This window comes from Malaclemys terrapin, chromosome 2 (genome assembly GCF_027887155.1).
Source record: "Malaclemys terrapin pileata isolate rMalTer1 chromosome 2, rMalTer1.hap1, whole genome shotgun sequence".
Classification (NCBI taxonomy): Eukaryota; Metazoa; Chordata; order Testudines; family Emydidae; genus Malaclemys; species Malaclemys terrapin.
The window spans coordinates 22,195,540-22,215,347 of NC_071506.1; the positions used below are offsets into that span (position 1 = coordinate 22,195,540).

The following is a 19,808-nucleotide window of genomic DNA, read 5'->3' on the forward strand; positions in this document are numbered from 1 at the left end:
ATTTTTCAGTTCACCTCATACAAGTACTGTAGTGCAATCTCTTTATTGTGAAAATACAACTTACAAATGATTTTTTTTTTATTACATAACTGCACTCAAAACCATGCAAAACTTTAGAGCCTACAAGTCCACTCATTCCTACTTCTTGTTCAGCCAATCGGTAAGACACACAACTTTGTTTACATTTACGGGAGATAATGCTGCCCACTTCTTATTTACAATGTCACCAGTGAGAACAGGCGTTCGCATGGGACTTTTGTAGTTGGCATTGCAAGGTATTTATGTGCCAGATATGCTAAACATTCGTATGCCCCTTCATGCTTCAGCCACCATTCCAGAGGACATACTTCCATGCTGATGATCATTTAAAAAAAAAAAATGCGTTAATTAAATTTGTGACCGAACTTCTTGGGGGAGAATTGTATGTCTTCGGCTCTGTTTTACTCGCATTCTGCCATATATTTCATGTTATAGTAGTCTCGGATGATGACTCAGCACCGGTTGTTCATTTTAAGAACACTTTCACTGCAGATTTGACAAAACGCAAAGAAGGTACCAATGTGAGATTTCTAAAGATAGCTACGTCACTCAACCCAAGGTTTAAGGATCTGAAGTGCCTTCCAGAATCTGAAAGGGACGAGGTGTGGAGCATGCTTTCAGAAGTCTTTTTAAAGAGTAACACTCCGATGTGGAAACTACAGTACCCGAACCACCAAAAAAAGAAAATCAACCTTCTGCTGGTGGCATCTGACTCAGATTGTGAAAATGAACATGCGTCGGTCCACACTATTTTAGATTGCTATTGAGCAGAACCTGTCATTAGCATGAACGCATGCCCTCTGGAATGATGGATGAAGCAAGAAGGGACATATGAATCTTTAGAGTATCTGACACCTAAATGTCTTGTGATGCCGGCTACAACAGTGCCATGCGACGGCCTTTTCTCACTTTCAGGTGATATTGTGAACAAGAAGCAGGCAGCATGCTCTCCTGCAAATGTAAATCAACTTGTCTGAGTGAGTGGCTGAACAAGAAATAGGACTGAGTGGACTTTTTTATTTTTTTAATGCAGCTATTGTACATAATTCTACATTTTGTAAATTCAATGCTCATGATAAAGAGATTGCACTACAGTAATTGTATTAGGTGAATTGAAAAATACTGTTTTTTATAGTGCAAATATTTGTAATAAAAAATAAAGTGACCACTGTACACTTTGTATTGTGTTGTAACTGAAATCAATATATTTGAAAATGTAGAAAACATCTCAAAATTTAAATAAATGGTATTCTAATATTAACAGCATGAATTGCAATTATGTTTTTTAAGCGCCTGACTTCCCTACTTGAAGCACTCTTTCCATTTATAGTATTCTGTAACATTAAAATTATACTTTAATACAAGCCTGTCAAACATGTAGCCCTCACAAAGTTAAAATGTGGCCCTTGACTGACAGTACTGTGTTATCAGCTAATGCTCAGAACTTACCTGATTTAAAAAAATCACTTTTTTTCTAGGTTTGTCATGTTTGGTACCATTGTGTTTATGTAGAAAGGGCTTTCGCATGATACCAAACTTGACCCATTACCACCGACCAGAGGACCTGGAGGGGTAAGCCGGGGGGCAGCAAGTTCCCCTCCTCTCCCCCGCCATGCTGCAGAGGGTGACACCATTGAAATTTTTTCTGTAGAATTTTACTAATGAAATGACACCACTTTCTTTCTATCATTAACTTGCCCACAGAATTACATGTGCTACCAGACTAATGACTGTTTCTCTAAAGTGTTTTAAAATTGTTGTCTTTGGATTGAATAAACCACCACAGACTAGTATGTTGAATTGTGAATAAAACTTTTTTCTTTGCAAGTTGGTGATACAAAGTTCCCAAGAGAGTTAATGAAGTTCTTTGTTTTTCAGATGTTGCAAGTCCTATTTTAGAAAGTGACTTAATATACAGTGATGAGGAAGTGCCTTCAGTGTTTGAAAATCCGCTTTCCCAGAAAACACCTAATAAGCAGAAGGCAAATGTCCTTAATTTTAACAGGTACTTGTCTTTTTGATCTTCAAATTGATTTAGGCTGCTGAAGCCTTTGGTGCAAGGGAGATGTTCTGGGTTTTGTTTCCTTTTTTGGGTGGGGGAAGGGCTTTGCTTTCTTGCACCAGTCTTTGCCAGAAATAAACATAGGAACAAGCTGATAAAATTGTTGTAAAGTATCATCTGATTAGAACTGACCAAATTTAGGGGAAAAGGCCCCTAATCCTTCAAGGAGATTCTCAAGCTTGGGGCACAGAGATTTGGAGATTCATCCCACTCGCCCCTTGAAGCACCTTACATGATTGAGATCTAAAGTATGTAGTTTGGCCTGTCTCTAAATCACATTGTAGTTTTCTTAGACATTTTTGATACCTTTATACTTTTAGTTTCCAAGTTTATATATTCCATTGTAACTAACAGATTTCCCCCTCCTCCTTCTGTTATGTAATTTGCTATTTAATTTGACAACGGCTGTGCTAATCTTTTAAAAAAAATAATTAATTTTACTGATTTATTATGAGAATCATCAAAAACTTGTTTGAAAAGACATATTTTTTTGGAGTCTTAGTTTGAGTTGGACCACCAGTCATTTCAGAGAGAGATACTGCCAAATTCCTATTACTATGGTGGTTGAGGAGATGTTCTAATTTACGGAACTTAAAGACACACACCTATTTCATGTCAAAGATTCTAGCCATTAAGTGCATTAATAGTATGGTTGCAAAAACCAGTTCTACACTCAGAAACATGGTTCATAAGAACAAAACAATTAAGGAACTGGAAAGACTTTGCTGACTATATTAGATTAACGACCAAACTATGTGGAAAGACTGAACAAGTGGAATGAATGAAATAAAAACAAATCTGTGATAGAAGTACAGTAAGTATATGTATTTACTGTAATCCATAACCTATACTATTGCAGCTTTACTGTTTTTTTTTTTTTCTGGTATATCTGATGCCTTATGTAAGAAAATAAGCAGAATTGTTGACAGTACAGATTTATCTATTTATTTATTTATTTGTATTCTAAAATTATGGTAGAGTAGAGAGAGACTCAACACCTATGCTTTCATACATTGATGGAATTTTTTTTTTGTTTTTAGTTCTTGGGTTTTTTTAATTATTTAAAACTTCCTGATTTCACAATTCTTGTTTTAGAAGTGCTTATCGTCAGCCAACATCTTACAGACCAAGGCTCTTGATAGTTGGAGAGCCCGGGTTTGGACAGGGCTCTCATTTGGCACCAGCAGTAATACATGCTTTGGAAAAGTTCACGGTGTACACATTGGATCTCTCAGTTCTGTTTGGAATCAGTACCACATCACCCGAAGAAACATGTGCACAGGTATATATATATATGTGTGTATTTTTTTTTTTTTAATCTGGTAGGAATAATAAATTCTGTTTTCCAGAGTAGTTTTGGAGCAAAATGATTCAAGCGAGGCTAGCAAAACTATGACTTGTGGTTCAGTTTTAATGGTGTCTTAAAACTTTTTTGTGGGTTTTTGTGTCTGTCTGTGTGTCCTGTTTAATCTCAGTCTGAAAGTCCACTCCTTTCTTTGGGTAATGATCATACAGATAAAATGGGACATTGTCCTTTTTAGCCTTCTGCAATGAAGATGTTGTTTATAAAAGAACAGTAAGGATTTTCTTCTTAGAGTGCTTGCTCATATCCATTCCAATTAGGTGTGCGCCACGTACACGATCATCGGAAGATTTTTACCCTAGCAACACTCAGTGGGTTGGCTGAGGCGCCCCCTGGAGTGGCGTCCTTATGGTGCTAGATATATGCCCCTGCCGACCCAGCGCCCCCTCAGTTCCTTCTTTTTAATCAGCCATCATAGCAACTCCTTTCTCTCAATCCTCTCCCCTTCCCTCTGTCTCTCTTCTCTCTCTTCTTCCCCCCCCCCCCCCCCCCCATTATTGAGAACAGTTTTGAGGACATATTCCTCCTTAGGAAGGAAAAGGCTTCTCCTCCTCCTTAATACACATAAAACACCTCATGTTTTGACATGTTCTAACCATGTATTTGAAAGAAGCCCTCTTGTACTGATAAGTTGTTGTTTAAAACTCCCAAACAGACTTGCTCTCCCATGACCATGACAGTCTCTGTCATCCGAACCTCAAGTCCCTTTATCTCACAGCCTGGAAGCTCCGTGGATCAACATTGCAGAGCTAGCATGCTCTGGACTGGTTCGGGGAAGTGCTTTTAGGGAGCAGAAAACATCCACTAGAGCCACCTACCTGGCAAAGTGGAAAAGATTCTTCATCTAGTCTGTGCAGAAGGGGTCTCACTTACACAGTTGACACTATCTTTCATTTTAGATTACTTGCTCCACTTGAAACAAGAAGTCCTAGCATTGTCATCTATTAGGGTTCATCTGGCGGCAGTTTCAGCTTTCCATCCAAGGGTGAATGGCTGTTCTGTTTTCTCAAATTGTCTGTAGTCATTTCCTTAAGGGCCTAGAGATTGTACCCCCCAGGTACTGCAGCCACTCCCTCCCTGGTACCTCAAATTCGTGTTGGCAAGGCTAACAGGTCTTCCATTTAAACCACTGGCAACATGCTCTCTGCTCTAACTATCCTGGAAAGTGGCCTTCCTGGTGGCCATTACTTCTGCTAGAAGGATCTCTGAGATCCAAGCCCTTATGTCAGAAGCACCTTATACAGTCTGCTTCAAGAACAAGGTTCGGATGTGGCCACAATTGGCCTTCCTTCCAAAGGTAGTCTCGCAATTCCATAGTAACCAGAATATCTTCCTACCTGTTTTCTATCTGAAGCCACATGCCAACAGATGGGAACAGAGACTCCACTCGCTGGTTGTCAGACGTGCACTAGCCTTCTACATAGTGTGACAGACCCAGACCAGTGGGGTACAGGAGTCTGGTAGAGGGCAAATATACTGGTCACTGGATGAGTAGTTTTCTGTTCCCTGAGTGACCAGAGCAGGGGCTGCACTAGAGTAATCAGGAACCTGTTAGAACCAGTTAAGGCAGGCAGGCTAATTAGGACACCTGGAGCCAATTAAGAAGCTGCTAGACTCAATTAAGGCAGGCTAATCAGGGCACCTGGGTTTTAAAAGGAGCTCATTTCAGTTTGTGGTGCAAGTGTGAGGAGCTGGGAGCAAGAGGCGCAAGGAGCTGAGAGTGAGAGGGTGTGCTGCTGGAGGACTGAGGAGCACAAGCGTTATCAGACACCAGGTCCTGTGGTGGGAATAAGGAAGGTGTTTGGAGGAGACCATGGGGAAGTAGCCCAGGGAGTTGTAGCTGTCATGCAGCTGTTACAGGAGACACTATAGACAGCTGCAGTCCACAGGGCCCTGGGCTGGAACCCGGAGTAGAGGGCAGGCTCGGGTTCCCCCCCAAAACTCCCAATTGACCTGGACTGTGGGTTCTTCCAGAGGGAAAGGTCTCTGGGCTGTTCCCCAACCCACATGGTGAATCTCTGAGGCAAGAAAATCTGCCAATAAGCGCAGAACCCACCAAGATAGAGGAGGAACTTTATCACAATAGAAAGGACTAAGTCATTTCGGAAATCTACTCAGGTTTTTGTAGCCTTTTCAGACAAAATTAAAGGCCTTTCAGTCTCTGCTTAGAGAATTTCTTCATGGATTGCTTCCTGTATCCGCACATGCTATGACCTGGTGAAGGTTCCCGCTCCTCCTGTCCTTGCGGCGAGTTCCACAAGGTCTCAAGCATCTCCAGTAGTGTTTATAGTTCAGAGGACATTTATAGTCAACGTGGTTGTAAGTCCACACCTTTGCATCTCATTATGCCATCAACCAGCAGGTGAGAGATGACACAGGTTTCGACCGAGCAGTATTACAATCAGCATGCCAATGAACACTCAACCCTCCACCTGCGCAGCTTCTTGGGAGTCACCTACTTTGGAATGGACATGCGCAAGCATGTGAAGAAGAAAAAATGGTTACTAACCTTCCATAAGTGTTGTTCGTCGAGATGTGTTGCTCATGACCATTCCAAAAGCCACTCCCCCTACCCCTCTATTGGAGTTAGCCATTAAGAAGGAAGTGAGGGGGATGCGGGTTGGTGGGACCCTTTATACTGGTGCTGTGAGTATACAACCCCACGAGGCACCAGAGCCAACCTGACAGATACCACTGAGGGGAAAACTTTCTGGCCAGCGGTGCTTGGGGCAAGCACACATCTACTTTGGAGTGGACATAAGAAATACATCTCGAAGAATGGCAGTTACGGAAGGTTCATAACGGGGTTTTCTTTGCTTCTTTTTTCCTTTTTTTTTTTTTTTTTTTTTAAACCATTCAGCAATTTTCTATCTTTTAATATCATAGTTCAGTACATATGTAACATCTTAAATTATTCGTTAACATAACCTTTATTTAAGCAGGGCATGGTGTTTTCCATAACTTTCCTAACTCTCATAAGCTAATGTCAGCATGTTTTTATCTTTTCCAAATGTGGGTTTTCAGGGGACTTTTTGCTCAAAATTTAGCAAGCCTTGTCAGCAATTTCACCTGTTGCATTTTAAGGGACTTATTCAGGTAGGACTGTATTTAGCTGTTCCCCAACAATTCTATTAGTATAGTTATAAAAGTGCTCCTTTCAGAAATCTGAAACCATGATTTTTGCTGACTGAATCTGTGGTTATGTCTGTTTTTCACTTAAGTGGCCCCCCATCACAGTAATATCCGAGTGCCTTGTAATCTTTAATCTACCTCTGTAGGGAAGCACTATTATCTTAATTTCACAGATGCGGACTTGAGACCTAGAGAGACTAAGTTACTTGCCCAGGGTCACACAGGATGTTTGTGGCAGACCAGGGAATTGAACCTAGGTATTCCATGGACCAAGCCAGCTCTCTAACCACTGGGCTGGCCATCCTTCCTCCCTGTCTGATCTCCGGCAGCATAGGTTCTCATCTTAAAATGATTAATCTTTTCTTGCTCCCAGTTTTTCATCTTTCCAGAAGGAAGGTAGGAGACCGTTTTCCAAAGTACACATTGATCTTTCATTAGAATCCATGCTGTCAGGCTAACAATGATTATCCTCATCCCATCAAAATTAATTCTTTTCCCCCATACCACTTTCTTGGTGTCTGCACTGGTAAACTGTGCACAATAAGAAGATAATGAAAATCCCAGAGCAAAGTGTTGTGTTAAAATTCCTTGACGTACATCAATGCACATTTTCTTAATGTTTCTATCTCTCTCTGGAAGAGTCATGCCTATAGTAATATTCAAATAGGTTTCAATCCTGGGGTTTTTTTTGTTGTTTTTCCCTCTACTCTAGGCAAGACATTATTAATTTTAATAAAATTATACAAAATCACCTGTAATTTATGACTGGGTTTGTTTCATAGTTGATGCAAGGTAGAAGCTTGCCTCAGTATTAAGAATTGTTCTTTCCCAGTTGTTGCTTACTTAGTATATCAACTGTGAAATAGGAGTGACTAGTTGATCTTTAATTATTTATTAGTGACCTATTCACGTGTTTCTCAGTATTCCCAAATCAATACTTTTCTTTTACTAGTTGATCCATGAAGCCAAAAGAACAGCACCAAGTATATTATACATTCCACATGTCCACTTATGGTGGGAGACTGTTGGATTCACTTTGAAAGCTACATTTACAACATTATTACAGAATATTCCATCATTTGCTCCAGTTCTGCTGCTTGCAACATCAGATGTACATCATGCAGCTCTACCAGAAGAGGTACTGTTTGCCAGTGCATTTAATATAATCTTCATCTCTTCAATTCAAATAACTTTTTCATATTAATCTAGTTCCGGTGGTTTATGAATCTGTCAAGATTGTGATCTTTTGGGCAAACCTAGCAGAAGCAGATACAAATATCCTTGCTTACGGTAGATTTCATTTGTAGAAAAATACTGTTTCACGGTAGATATCAGGAGAGAAGTTATGTAAGTGAACTTGAGTGTTTACACTTCAAAAAAAAATTTTTATTCCGTAATTGCAGGACTCCTATAAACAATATGATTATGCAGCCACATGTTTGTGTTCCAGAATCAGTGTTTTTAAAAGCTGAGAAGGAAAAACTCCCGAATGTTAACAAATGTAATTAAGTCTGACTGAGCCTGTAGATACTCTGAAACAGTATCTCTTCACTTACTGGAGGGTCCGGCGGCAGGCAGTCGATGTTCTGGGATCGATCCCGGAAGTGCTCGCCGTCGACGCCGGTACTCCAGCTCGCCGAGAGGAGTACGCGGCATCGACGGGGGAGCCTTCCTGCCACGTCTGGACCCGCAGTAAGTTCGGACTAAGGTACTTCGAATTCAGCTACGTTATTAATGTAGCTGAATTTGTGTACCTTAGTCCGAAGTGGGGGCTTAGTGGGGACCAGGCTCAGAGAAGTAAAGTCCTCCCATTCATCACAATGTAGTGTTAGCATTGAAGTCTAATGACAGTTTAAAAATATCAGTATAAACTATTCCAGTACAGGTTTTACCAGAATCATCATACTAATGTGCTTATCTATTGTTCTTGGATGTGCTGTAGTGGTATATATTGGACAAAGTGAATTGGGAAGCTAATTGCTGTCTGGGATTGATAACTTTTTTCAGACATTCGCTGAACGTAAAGTTGCATCTGCCCTACTCAAAGGAAATGCATCCCCTTCCCAGTACTAAAAGACCCAAATGTCTTCTGGATAACAAAATTCCAAGGAGCCTACCAAATCTTGAATACCAAACAGGGTACAGTGACTTAAGTCAAGAAGCTTTAAATCACTTGTAGTTCTTCTGTCATTGATTTAAATCATGTTGAGGTTTTGTGAAAACTAATTTGAAAACTTGTGCTATTGCAACTTTCAATTTAAATTTTTTAAGGAACAGAATTAGAAATGCTGCTTTTGTTTTAATGCCCCTACTGGTAGGGTAGCCTACTTGAACTTTATAAAACTGCTGCTATAGGAGAGACAACCAAAATATTGAAAATTAAGGCCCTGACCCTGAAATCACTCAGATAGGTATGGAACATTACTCACATAAACAATTGTATCAACTTCAAGAGGACTACTTATGTGCTTAAAGTTAAGCATGTGTATATGTGTTGTCAATATCATGGCCAAAAATTGTATTACTTATTACAGCAAACCTTGATGGAAGACTACAACCTTGTTGAAATATTTCAGCTTTCTTGACTTGTAGAATGTGGTGTAGGTTACAAATATAGTACAGGCCATTTGCTTATCAATGTTGTCTTTTTGAGTTTGTGGTGGTCTCACAGATGATGATGCCCTGGATTTGTCTTTCAGCGAAAATGTTTCATACTTAGAATTCTCTCTTTAGTAGACGAAATATCTTTATGTAGAATCTGAATTTCTACAGATTAGGAATCTAAAGAAACAAGTACAAAATGTCCATATTAGCAATTTAATTTCTCTATGATATGGAGAAAAAGTAAAAATTAGTAATGTGTAATTAAAAAGATCAATTTATGATTTAAAAAAAAAAAATCTACCTTAGTGCAGAACCCCCAGTTGTTTCCTACTTAACTGTTGGATTAGTGCAGTCTGCAGTTCAGTGACACACTCTAATACAACAGTCTTCAGTTTGGGGGGCCAAGTGAAATGAATTTATTTCATATTCCACATGTGGCCGCTTCAACGAAGGCCTAATTTTAAGTCATTAAGGAAATCTAGCCTTCTAGAGCCAAGAAGCTAATTCTTTTATCACTGATGCTTCTGTATTGTGCTCTTCAGTTTGTCCTTCAATTTAGTATAAAACGCTTATAAAATGCACTTTTTTTGTGATATCACAGGAATCCTGTGACTTGTATTTTATAAATAATCTTTTCCCCCCCTTAGGTGCAGGAATTATTTGTTGATGATTATGGAGAAGTTTTCAATGTCCAGTTGCCTAACAATGAAGAAAGAAGGAAATTTTTTGAAGATTTAATTCTGAATCAAGCTGCTAAGCCTCCTGTATCAAAAAAGAAAGCAGGTTAGGATGTGCTACAAACATCATTTTACCAGCTGTGCTCTACCATCACTAAAATAAATATTGGAGTGTTGTAGAATGCATTGATTGAAAAACTAAACCCTATAAATTGGCTTAAATCCTCTGTTTGACTTAAGTTTTGCAGGCCTTAGAAGTCCTTCCAGTAGCACCACCGCCTGAGCCACGACAGTTGACAGTCGAGGAGGTGAAACGGCTTGAGGAGCAAGAGGAGGATACATTACGTGAACTTAGGATTTTCTTGAGGAATGTTACACACAGACTTGCCATTGACAAACGTTTCAGAGCATTTACAAAACCCGTTGACCTAGATGAGGTAAAGTTAAGGTTGAGCTAAACATTTAGCATTCAGTAAAAGACCCTTCCTTGCCTTTTTGAAACTCAAATTGGTTGCCACCATGGTTTGATCAGCAGAAAGGTTTTGATGTAGGCATGTATGTAACAGCAGTAAAAAGAATATAGCTTTCTTTATTTAGGAGAGTTGTTAATACTGTTCTTAGTTAAAAAGAAAACTTAAAGCTTTCCTTACTTTTAGTAGGCCATAAGTCATTTCTGTGGGAACAAGAGTGGAACCAGCAGTCAACAGAAGTGTTAAGACTACACTATCTGTTTTAGCATGTTCAAAGTTCAGCAGCAAGTGCAGTGTTTTCAAATGGCAACTGTGATTTTAAGGACTGAATAGAGTCCAAATAGTAACTTTCTGATACTAGGGGCAAACGTTGCATTCTTCAAAGTTCTATGTGGGTCTAATATATCCAGATGTTTGCTAAAGAAAGAGAGTGCAATATTACATAAGAGAACAGTGGACACAGAATTCCAGAGTTGCTCTGGACCAAAATTCAGCAGGTAATAAATGACAAGTTGTGGCTATTTTGTCTCACTGAGGACACAAGTTGACCTTATTACCTTTTTTCCCTGGAAGATGGACTACAAATGGCTTAGCAGTCTTCAGATATGTACATGCTTCAGGGAGAGAGGAGCGTAGTTTAAGGACTACCGAGCACCATGAAGAACATCAGTAATGCTCACACTCTAATGGAGGAAGTAGGAGAGAAAGGAAGGCTACTACTTGGAGATCAGAAAATGTAGGGGGAAAATGAGAATTGCTAAAAGCCAAACAGAGTTGGACCTTGCAAAGGAAATTAAAACCTATAGTAAAAGATTCTTTAGCCTTGTAAATAAAAAGAAAACCAGGAAGAAGTGTGACTGCTATGCACAGAGGGGGGTAGAGATTAAAGATAACCTCGGCATGGCTCAACAGCTAAACAGATATTTGGCCTTAGTTTTTAATAAGAATAATGCATGGGGACAATGGCAGGGTGGCTAATGGGACTGAGGATATAGAGGTAGAAATCACCATATCTGAGGTGGAAGTCAAGCTCAAACAGCTTAATGGGACCAAATTGGGTGGCCCAGATAATCTGCATCCAAGAATATTAAAGGAACTGGCATGTGAAATTGCAAGCCTAGTAACAAGGATTTTTAATGAGTCTGTAAACTCAAGAGTTGTACCCTAGGACTGGAGAATTGCAAATATAGTACCTACATTTAAGAAAGGGGCGTGGGGTTATGTGGGAAACTACAGGCTCATTAGTTTGACCTGAGTTGTATGCAAGGTCTTGGAACAAATTTTGAAAGAGAAAGTAGCTAAGAACATAGAGGTAAATGGTAACTAGGATAAAATACAACATGATTTTACAAAAGGTAGGTCATGTCAGACCACCTGATCTTTCTTTGAGAAGATAATCTATTTTCTAGACGAAGAAAATGCAATAGATCTAATCTACCTGGATTTCAGTAAGGTATTTGATACACTTCCTACCCCTGGGGGAATTCTGTGCACAATATTTTAAAATTATGCATGTTTTATTTCTCAAAATAACACTGTAATCACACTAGTTTCAATTATTTTGTAATTTATTTCAAAAATACCTATCAGCAGTTATGCCTGTAACAACACAGAGACGAAAAAAATTCCCCCAGGAGTATAGAATTAAGGAAACCCTTACGACAACCTAGTTCCTGTTTCTCTGCCCCCTCCCTCTCAGAGCCCAGCAGGGGGACCAGACACCCACACACCCTATTCCTCCAGAGCCCAGCTGTGGGGTGCTCCCCAGCCCAGACACCTGAACTGCCCACCTCCCCAGAGCCAACCTGCCTCCCCAGAGCCAACCTGCCCCCCCCCAGCCCAGACACCTGCAAACCAACCCCCCTATCCCAATCTCAGGATCCAGAAGGAGAAACAGCCTGATCCTGGGTCCTAGGCTTGTAGGGAGTTTCCTGCACGCTGCCCCCTTCCTTAAGGTGTGCTGGAGTACTGCAGCTGCAGGCAACCCTGCGGGTACCTCCCCCTGCCCCCAGCAGTGTTGTCTCTGCCTGGTCCAGTGTCCCTTAGTGGCAACCAGGAGCTCTGCAGCCCATTTCTGCAGGAGGAAAAGGAAATTCTGCACATAACATTAATTTCTGCATTGCACAATGGCGCAGAATTCCCCCAGGAACATGTTCCAGATGGGATATGCAGTTAGAGACTCACAACAAGGATTTGTACTATAAGCTGGGGATGTATCAGTTGGAAGCAAAAGAGGAGAAAGACATGGGTATGTTAGTTAATTACAGAATAGCTATGAGCTTCCAGTGTGATGCGGATGTGAAAAGGGCTGATGGAATCCTAGGATGCATCAGATGAGATATTTCCAGTAGAGATAAGGAAGTATTACAAGACACTGGTGATATCTCATCTGGAATACTGTGTGCAGCTCTGGTCTCCCATGTTTAAAAAAAGATTAATTCAAACTTCAAACAGGTTCAGAAGAGGGCTACTAGATTGATCAGAGGAATAGAGAACCTACCTTATAAGACGACAAATGAAAGCTGACAGGAGAGATGTGGTTGCTATCTATAAATATATGAGATAAATACCAGGGAGGGAGAGGAGTTATTTAAGTTAAGGACCAATGTTGGCACAAGAACAAATGGATATACACTGGCCATTAATAAGTTTAGGCTTGAAACTAGATTAAGATTTCTAACTATCAGAAGAGTGAAGTTCTGAAACAGCCTTCCAAGGGGAGTATTGGGAGCAAAAAACAACTTTGTTTCAAGACTGCTTAATGAGTTTATGGAGGAGATAGTATGATGAGATGTCTACAATAGCATATGGCCTATCTGTCACTGCTGTTAGCAAATATCCCCATCCCCAATGGCTGGAGATGAGACACTAGATGGGGAGGGCTCTGAGTTAGTACAGAGTATTCTTTCCCAGGTGTATAGTAGGTCCTGCTCATATGCTCAGAGTCTAACTGATTACCATATTTGGGGTCAGGAATGAATTTCCCCCAGGTCAGATTGGCAGAAACCTTGGGGGGTTTCACCTTCCTCTGTGAGTAGGGCCTGGGTCATTTGCTGGCTTAAACTAGAGTAAGTTGTGGATTCTCAGTAACTTGAAACCTTCAAATAAAGATTGAGGACTTCAGTAACTTAACCAGAAGTTCTGAGTCCTCTATTACAAGAGTGGATGGGTAAGGTTTTGTGCAGGAGGTCCGCCTAAATGATTGTTATGGTCCTTTCTGGCCTTAGTCTATGAGAGAAGCTGAGGAGAATCTCATTGCTGAGCTAGGTAGTACAATATCTAGTTTCCCTCAAGGGTGATGAAGGTAATTGGTTTAGTTTTTTGGGTTTTTTACTTTATGAAATGATGGGAACCACTTGCAACTCTTGAAAGAAGAAAATTGAACTTAGAAATATAGTTAGAGGGAGAGAAGGGTTAAAACTTTGAATGTCTGATAAAGAAAATGTCCGATTAAATATGCTGCATCTCAATTAGATGCCAACTATAAGTTATTTAGAAATAAGTAACGATGAAACCATTACAATACAACAAAAATATATGGTAAAATAACACCAGATTTCATCTTCAGTGTAAATAAGAACTTGGAAACTGTATATAATTTCCATTTTCAAGAAACCTCACAGTAAATCTGAATAACTTCTGCAGACAAACAGCATATATACTCAGCATTGTTTGGGGCAACTCATTTAACTGAGGGTGTATGATCCTTAATTTGTCAGCTGTGAAGAAAGTTTAATTACAAAGCTTTTGAACACATTTTTATATTTTATTTGTAGGTACCCGATTATGTCACAGTTATCAAACAGCCAATGGATCTTTCAACCGTTATCTGTAAAATTGACCTGCACCAATATCTGACTGCAAGAGACTATCTGAGAGATATTGATCTAATCTGTAGCAATGCTTTAGAGTACAATCCAGATAGAGACCCAGGAGGTGAGGATTCATTTTATTCCATTACTGTAAACAACCTTTAAAAATGTATAGGGTAACAATACTGTAGCTTTAATACTGTGGATTAAATAACTTAAATGTCCACTGGGGAACATTGCTCACTAGATTTTAAGTATTGTTGTATTAAACTTTGGGCCTGAATTATCTGATGCTAATTTAAACTGATATTTAGCATTTTCTTCTGGTTTAATTTTTGCTATCCTATTACATATGTTATGCTAAAATTATAAACTGAAACAATCTTTTCAAAACACAAATGTAATTAATAGCGAAGAGCTGAACTTTTGTCTGTGATAAAAGCAAAGAGCATTGTTGGAAAGTATTTAGTTCTGTCCATAACTTTCAGATCGTCTCATCAGACATAGAGCCTGTACTCTGAGAGATACAGCATATGCAATAGTCAAGGAAGAAATGGATGAAGACTTTGAACAACTGTGTGAAGAAATTCAGGAGTCTCGCAAGAAAAGAGGTGTGTGTTTAATGCCAGGGATAATAAAGTTTGTCTAAATATCTGTATCAAGAAACAGACAATCCTTTACTGTATAACTGTTTTTCATTTCAAGGTTGCAGCTCTTCAAAATATGCTCCATCTTACTATTATGTGATGCCAAAGCAGAGCTCCATATCTGAATGTAAGAAATTGGATCTTGAGTGTAGTGAAAAAATGAAGATACCTGCTATGCCTGTGGATTCCAGCTCACCTTTCCTTTCTAATGGCAAGTAGTCTCTTAATAAGAGTTTTCACAACTTGACCAAGCATGTCCATACTTAAAACAAAATTTTCCATTTTAACAGTTTCTGAAGACTTCTCAAATCTTTCTTTCAGTTGGAGACAGCCTTAATCCTTTTCTTCCCTGCCATGACCTTTCCCTCCTCTCCTCCCCCAAGCATGAGCCATAATACTCCTTGTAATGCAAGTCTCCGCTTTTTACTGTACCCCAAACAAGAATGACTAAACAGCTGCAAAATAAGCAAATGAATGTGGGAGCATAAGCTGTAGATGTCTGAAGGGAAAACAGTTTCATGTTCACCACCTTTTCCCTACACTGTGAAAAGGACTTGAAGCACAAATAAGTTTTTAGCTTCCAGTTCAATTTAGGTGTAAACCAGATTAGACGATATATTGTGAAATCCTGGGCCCACTGAAGTCCAATGGCAAAACTCCCATTCATTTAACTGGGAACAGGATTTCACTTATGTTCTTTGGTATTGCACTCAATCAAGACAAAGGGTCCTTCCATTATGGAAGACATAAGCAAACTCCATTCCATGCAAGTTAAGTAACTCTGGGTAGAGTTTCATATACAATCTGGAAAGTGTCCAGTAGAAGGACTCCTAAACCTTGTACAGTTGCAGTCACTTCTTCAAATCAACCCATAAAACCACCTACTCCATGAGATGTTCTGATTTTGGTTGTCTTATTAACGATCTATCTACATCTGCGCTTACCTGAATAGTGGTCCCAATTTTTTGTCTTGACAGTGGCATAAACTGTTTGTGCAAAAGAATGGGTCTTATTCTGTGGTTTTTGTAAAGTGCTTATTTTGTTTGTCACTACATATAATTTAATAACGTATAAGAATTCTCCCAACATAATTTTATGATAACATATAAAAATTCTCCCCACATACTAATAACATTTTGTGAATGCTATTGCATAATTAACTTTTAATGCTTTTAAATCGAATAGCAAACCTGTGACTTGTCAAGACAGGTCTAGCATTAAAATACTTAAATTCTTCTTTGAGTAGTGTCCCTATGGGTGCTCCGCTGTAGGTGCGGCAGCACCTTCTGTGCCTGAGATTGGAGATCTTTGATAGCAGTGCCCATTGGGCCCTGTCTTGCACCGTGGGTGGCATCAATATATAGCACTGTGCGGTCCAACCACCCTCAGTTCCTTCTCAACAGCCTTTGGTCTGGGACAAATCAGGAGCTACCTCCTTAACTTTTAGAGATACTCTCATTAACTTACCTTACATTAGTAGTTATTAGCCATTTCCATTAATTTTCTCCCCTTTTAAAAAAAAAATATATATTTCAATTACTCTTCCCTCCCCGTTACCTTATGCTTCTGTGTTTCCCGTCCTCCCAAAATGAGAGCTCTCCCCCACCCCTCTTGGGACTGTGCTGGGATCCCTCAGGTTTAAGAGGTGCCTCTCTTTTCGGGAAATCTTTCCCAGAGCGAAGTTTAACTCACGGTGCATCCACTGCCTCAGTGAGGGCCACGGTGCATAGAAGTGCACCTGCTGCATCAGCTTGACCACCTGGGTCCGAAAGGACTGTGAACTCAGACTGAAACTTCTTCTCATGGAAAGTTCTCTGTGGCCAGCTTCAGACCCCAGTCCTGATACCTCTCCAGCGCAGCTCTCACGTTTCGCTTGGTCATCAGCTGAACCCCACTCAGAAATCCTCTTTCCTGCTCAGACGGGAAGAAACGGGCCACTACATCGCCTTCCAAGGAGCTGCCTCAGAGAAAGACTTCTTATGAGGTCAGTAGCCTCAACATCATCAGAGGTGAAACTTAGCTCCCATGACTATCTGGGTACATATGGTACTGGAGATAAACAGAAGTCCAAGGATCCTAAATGAGCAGGACCACAGATGGACACAGTGTCTCTTGGGACCAAGAACCACAGTGCAAGAGCTTCTGAAATGGTACCAAGTGCCTCATCCAAGACAACCTTGGGTGCTTCAGCCCGACCAAATCCTTGGCACCAATGAGGCTTTCAGCACCAGGCAAACAATCTATACCATCTACTGGCTGCTCAAAGGAATACACCCCACCCTTGGCACTGATAGTTCCTTCACTTTCCAGACAACCACCGGTGCCAATTGATGCTCCTGTCTGCTCCACAGGAGTACAGATATCCATGGGACTTGATCTTCTCTGATACACCTGAGTCTCCGCTTCTCTGTAGCGAGCTCCTGATAGCTCATGCTTCTTCCCCGGAGTCATAACACTACCCTTCACCACCGAAAACCGTTCCACCCTTCCCCAGCGAAGAGGAAGAAGATGAAGAGTACTCCATTCTACCCACATTTCCAGAACACCTACACAGACAATCCTCTGCTCGTCCACGTTATCCAGAGCCTGGAACCAAACCAGGACCCTGGTAGAGTCCCCCATGGATGCAACCCCACATGCCAATTCTTCCACATTGGCGCTACTGGGATCCATGGGTTATGTACAGGGCGCAGTTTCCCAAAACACCCATAGAGCAGAGCCAGAAACACACATGATCGCCATTCTCATCCATCTCTTGACCACGTGATGTCGATCCAGTACCAATGGAGGAACAGGAAGAAACGGAGGAAGAACTTACACCACCACTTCACTTCTCCTCTTCCCTTAATGAGGACCATCATGCTACCATCTCCTACATCAGTAGATTTCAGACACTTTCAAGAACTATTCCACAGAATTGCAGAATTTTTCCAGATCCCACTGGGGAAGTCGAAAGCAAAAACACAGGCTGCTCGATATTCTACACGTCTCCACATTGGCGAAGATAGCCCTCTCTATTAATGAGGCTCTGTTAGACCCTGTCAAGGTCCTCTGGCAGACTCCATTGTCCATCCACCAACCTGCAAGCGAGTGGACAAAAAATACCATGTCCCCGTTAGGATCTAGACATTTTTTCCCTATCCTATTCCAAACTCCCTGACCATCAATGCAGTACACAAGAAAGGAGTCCAACACCACCCCAGGACAACACCCCCGCAACAGGGTCTGGACGCAACTAGACTTGTTCGGTCACAAAGCATGTTCTTCTGCGATACTCCAGGTTTGTATCACCCATTATGAGGCTCTCATGGCCAAATACAATAAAATTAACTATTCTGAAATACAGGACTTCTGTCTACATCTGCCAGATGATAAGAAGGAGCAATTCCAGGCATTCATGTCTGAAGGACATCTTCTGGCCCGCATGGCACTACAAACTTCCCTGGATTCTGCATACAAGGCTGCTCGCTCCATCGCAACAGCCATGGTAATGAGAAGAGCGTCATGGCTTCACCTCTTTGGATTCCCTAAAGAGGTTCAGAGTGCAGTTGAAGAGCTACCCTTGAGGGTTCCAAGCTATATGCCGAATGCAAGAATGAGTCCCTACATTCTCGAAAGGGCTCCAGAGTGACACTCTGCTTTCTCGGCATATATACACCAGTGCCGAAGAGATGTCAGGTGAAATACCAGCATACCTAGAGATCCCGACCTCCACCTTTCACCCCTGATCGTCAGTATGACATGCAACGAAGATGACAGAGACCCTCACCGAAGCACAGACAAATGCCGCCTCAAGGACCTACCTCTCATGCAACTCTCTAAACAACAATTTTGAAAGTTTGGTTAAGGCCCCGAGAAGCCTCCCCCGTTCCAGTTGCTGCAGCCATCTTTAACAACCCACCAGTTTGGTGACCATTTAGCCCCCTTTTATCCATCATGGGGTCAAATCACTTCGGACAAGTGAGTCCTGGAAATAATCAACGAAGTGTAATCCATTCCAATCCCTCCCACCACTCCTCTGCATCCCTCTTCAGGGACTCTTCTAACAAACACCTTCTTCGAGAAGAAATAAATCACCTTCTGTGACTGGGAGCCATAGAACTGGTCTAATCCCCCAACACAGAGGGAAAGGTTTTTATTCCCACTGTTTTCTGATCAAAAAGAAATCCAGAGGATGAAGACCAATCCTAATCTTACAAAATCTCAACAAGTTCATTAAACTGCAATGCTTCAAGATGGTTACACTATCAACCATTATCCCAGCACTGGAACAGGGGGACTGATTCTCAGCCTTTGACCGCCAAGATATGTATTTTCACATCATTGTACACCTTGCTCACAGACTATTCCTCAGATTCATCCTGGAGACTGATCATTTCCAATTCAAGGTACAGTAGAATCTCCGAGTTATGAACACCAGAGTTACAAACTGACCAGTCAACCACATGCCTCATTTGGAACTGGAAATACACAATCAGGCAGCAGCAGAGACCAAAAAAGATAAAAGAAATACAGAATAGTATTGTGTTAAAAGTAAACTACTTTTAAAAAGGGCGGGGGGTGGGCAGCATTTTTCTTCATAGTAAAGTTTCAAAGCTGTATTAAGTCAATGTTCAATTGTAAACTTTTGAAAGAACAACCATAACGTTTTTGTTCACTAACAATCTCCCTTCCTGAGCTGTTTTGTAACTGAGGTTCTACTGTACTACCCTTTGAACTCTCTACAGCCCCCCGAGTATTCTCCACAGTCCTCACAGTGCAGCCTACCTATGCAAATAAGGCATATTCCCATACTTAGTGACTGTCTTCTCAAGGCTCATCCGAATCCAATGCAATTCATGCCATATAAAAGATAATGGACCTTTTCTCAAACCTCAGCCTTCAAATAAACATACAAAAATTGACACAGTCACCAGTACATCTGGAGTTTATTGTGGCACACCGGGATGCAATACAGGCCAGAGCCTTCCTTTCAGCTCACAGATTTCTACAATAGTCAACC

At 40.8% G+C, this 19,808-nt stretch overlaps 1 protein-coding gene across 1 annotated transcript in view; it reads left to right on the forward strand.

Annotated features, from left to right (window-relative positions):
- Positions 1-19,808, forward strand: part of ATAD2 (ATPase family AAA domain containing 2) — a 98,461-nt gene that overhangs the window by 53,947 nt on the left and 24,706 nt on the right. Inside the window, exons 17-24 of the mRNA XM_054019938.1 lie at positions 1,918-2,044; positions 3,197-3,383; positions 7,549-7,734; positions 9,848-9,983; positions 10,118-10,314; positions 14,124-14,283; positions 14,648-14,770; positions 14,865-15,017. Of these exons, the coding sequence (XP_053875913.1) occupies positions 1,918-2,044; positions 3,197-3,383; positions 7,549-7,734; positions 9,848-9,983; positions 10,118-10,314; positions 14,124-14,283; positions 14,648-14,770; positions 14,865-15,017 (1,269 nt within the window). The remainder of the gene's footprint in view (positions 1-1,917; positions 2,045-3,196; positions 3,384-7,548; positions 7,735-9,847; positions 9,984-10,117; positions 10,315-14,123; positions 14,284-14,647; positions 14,771-14,864; positions 15,018-19,808) is intronic.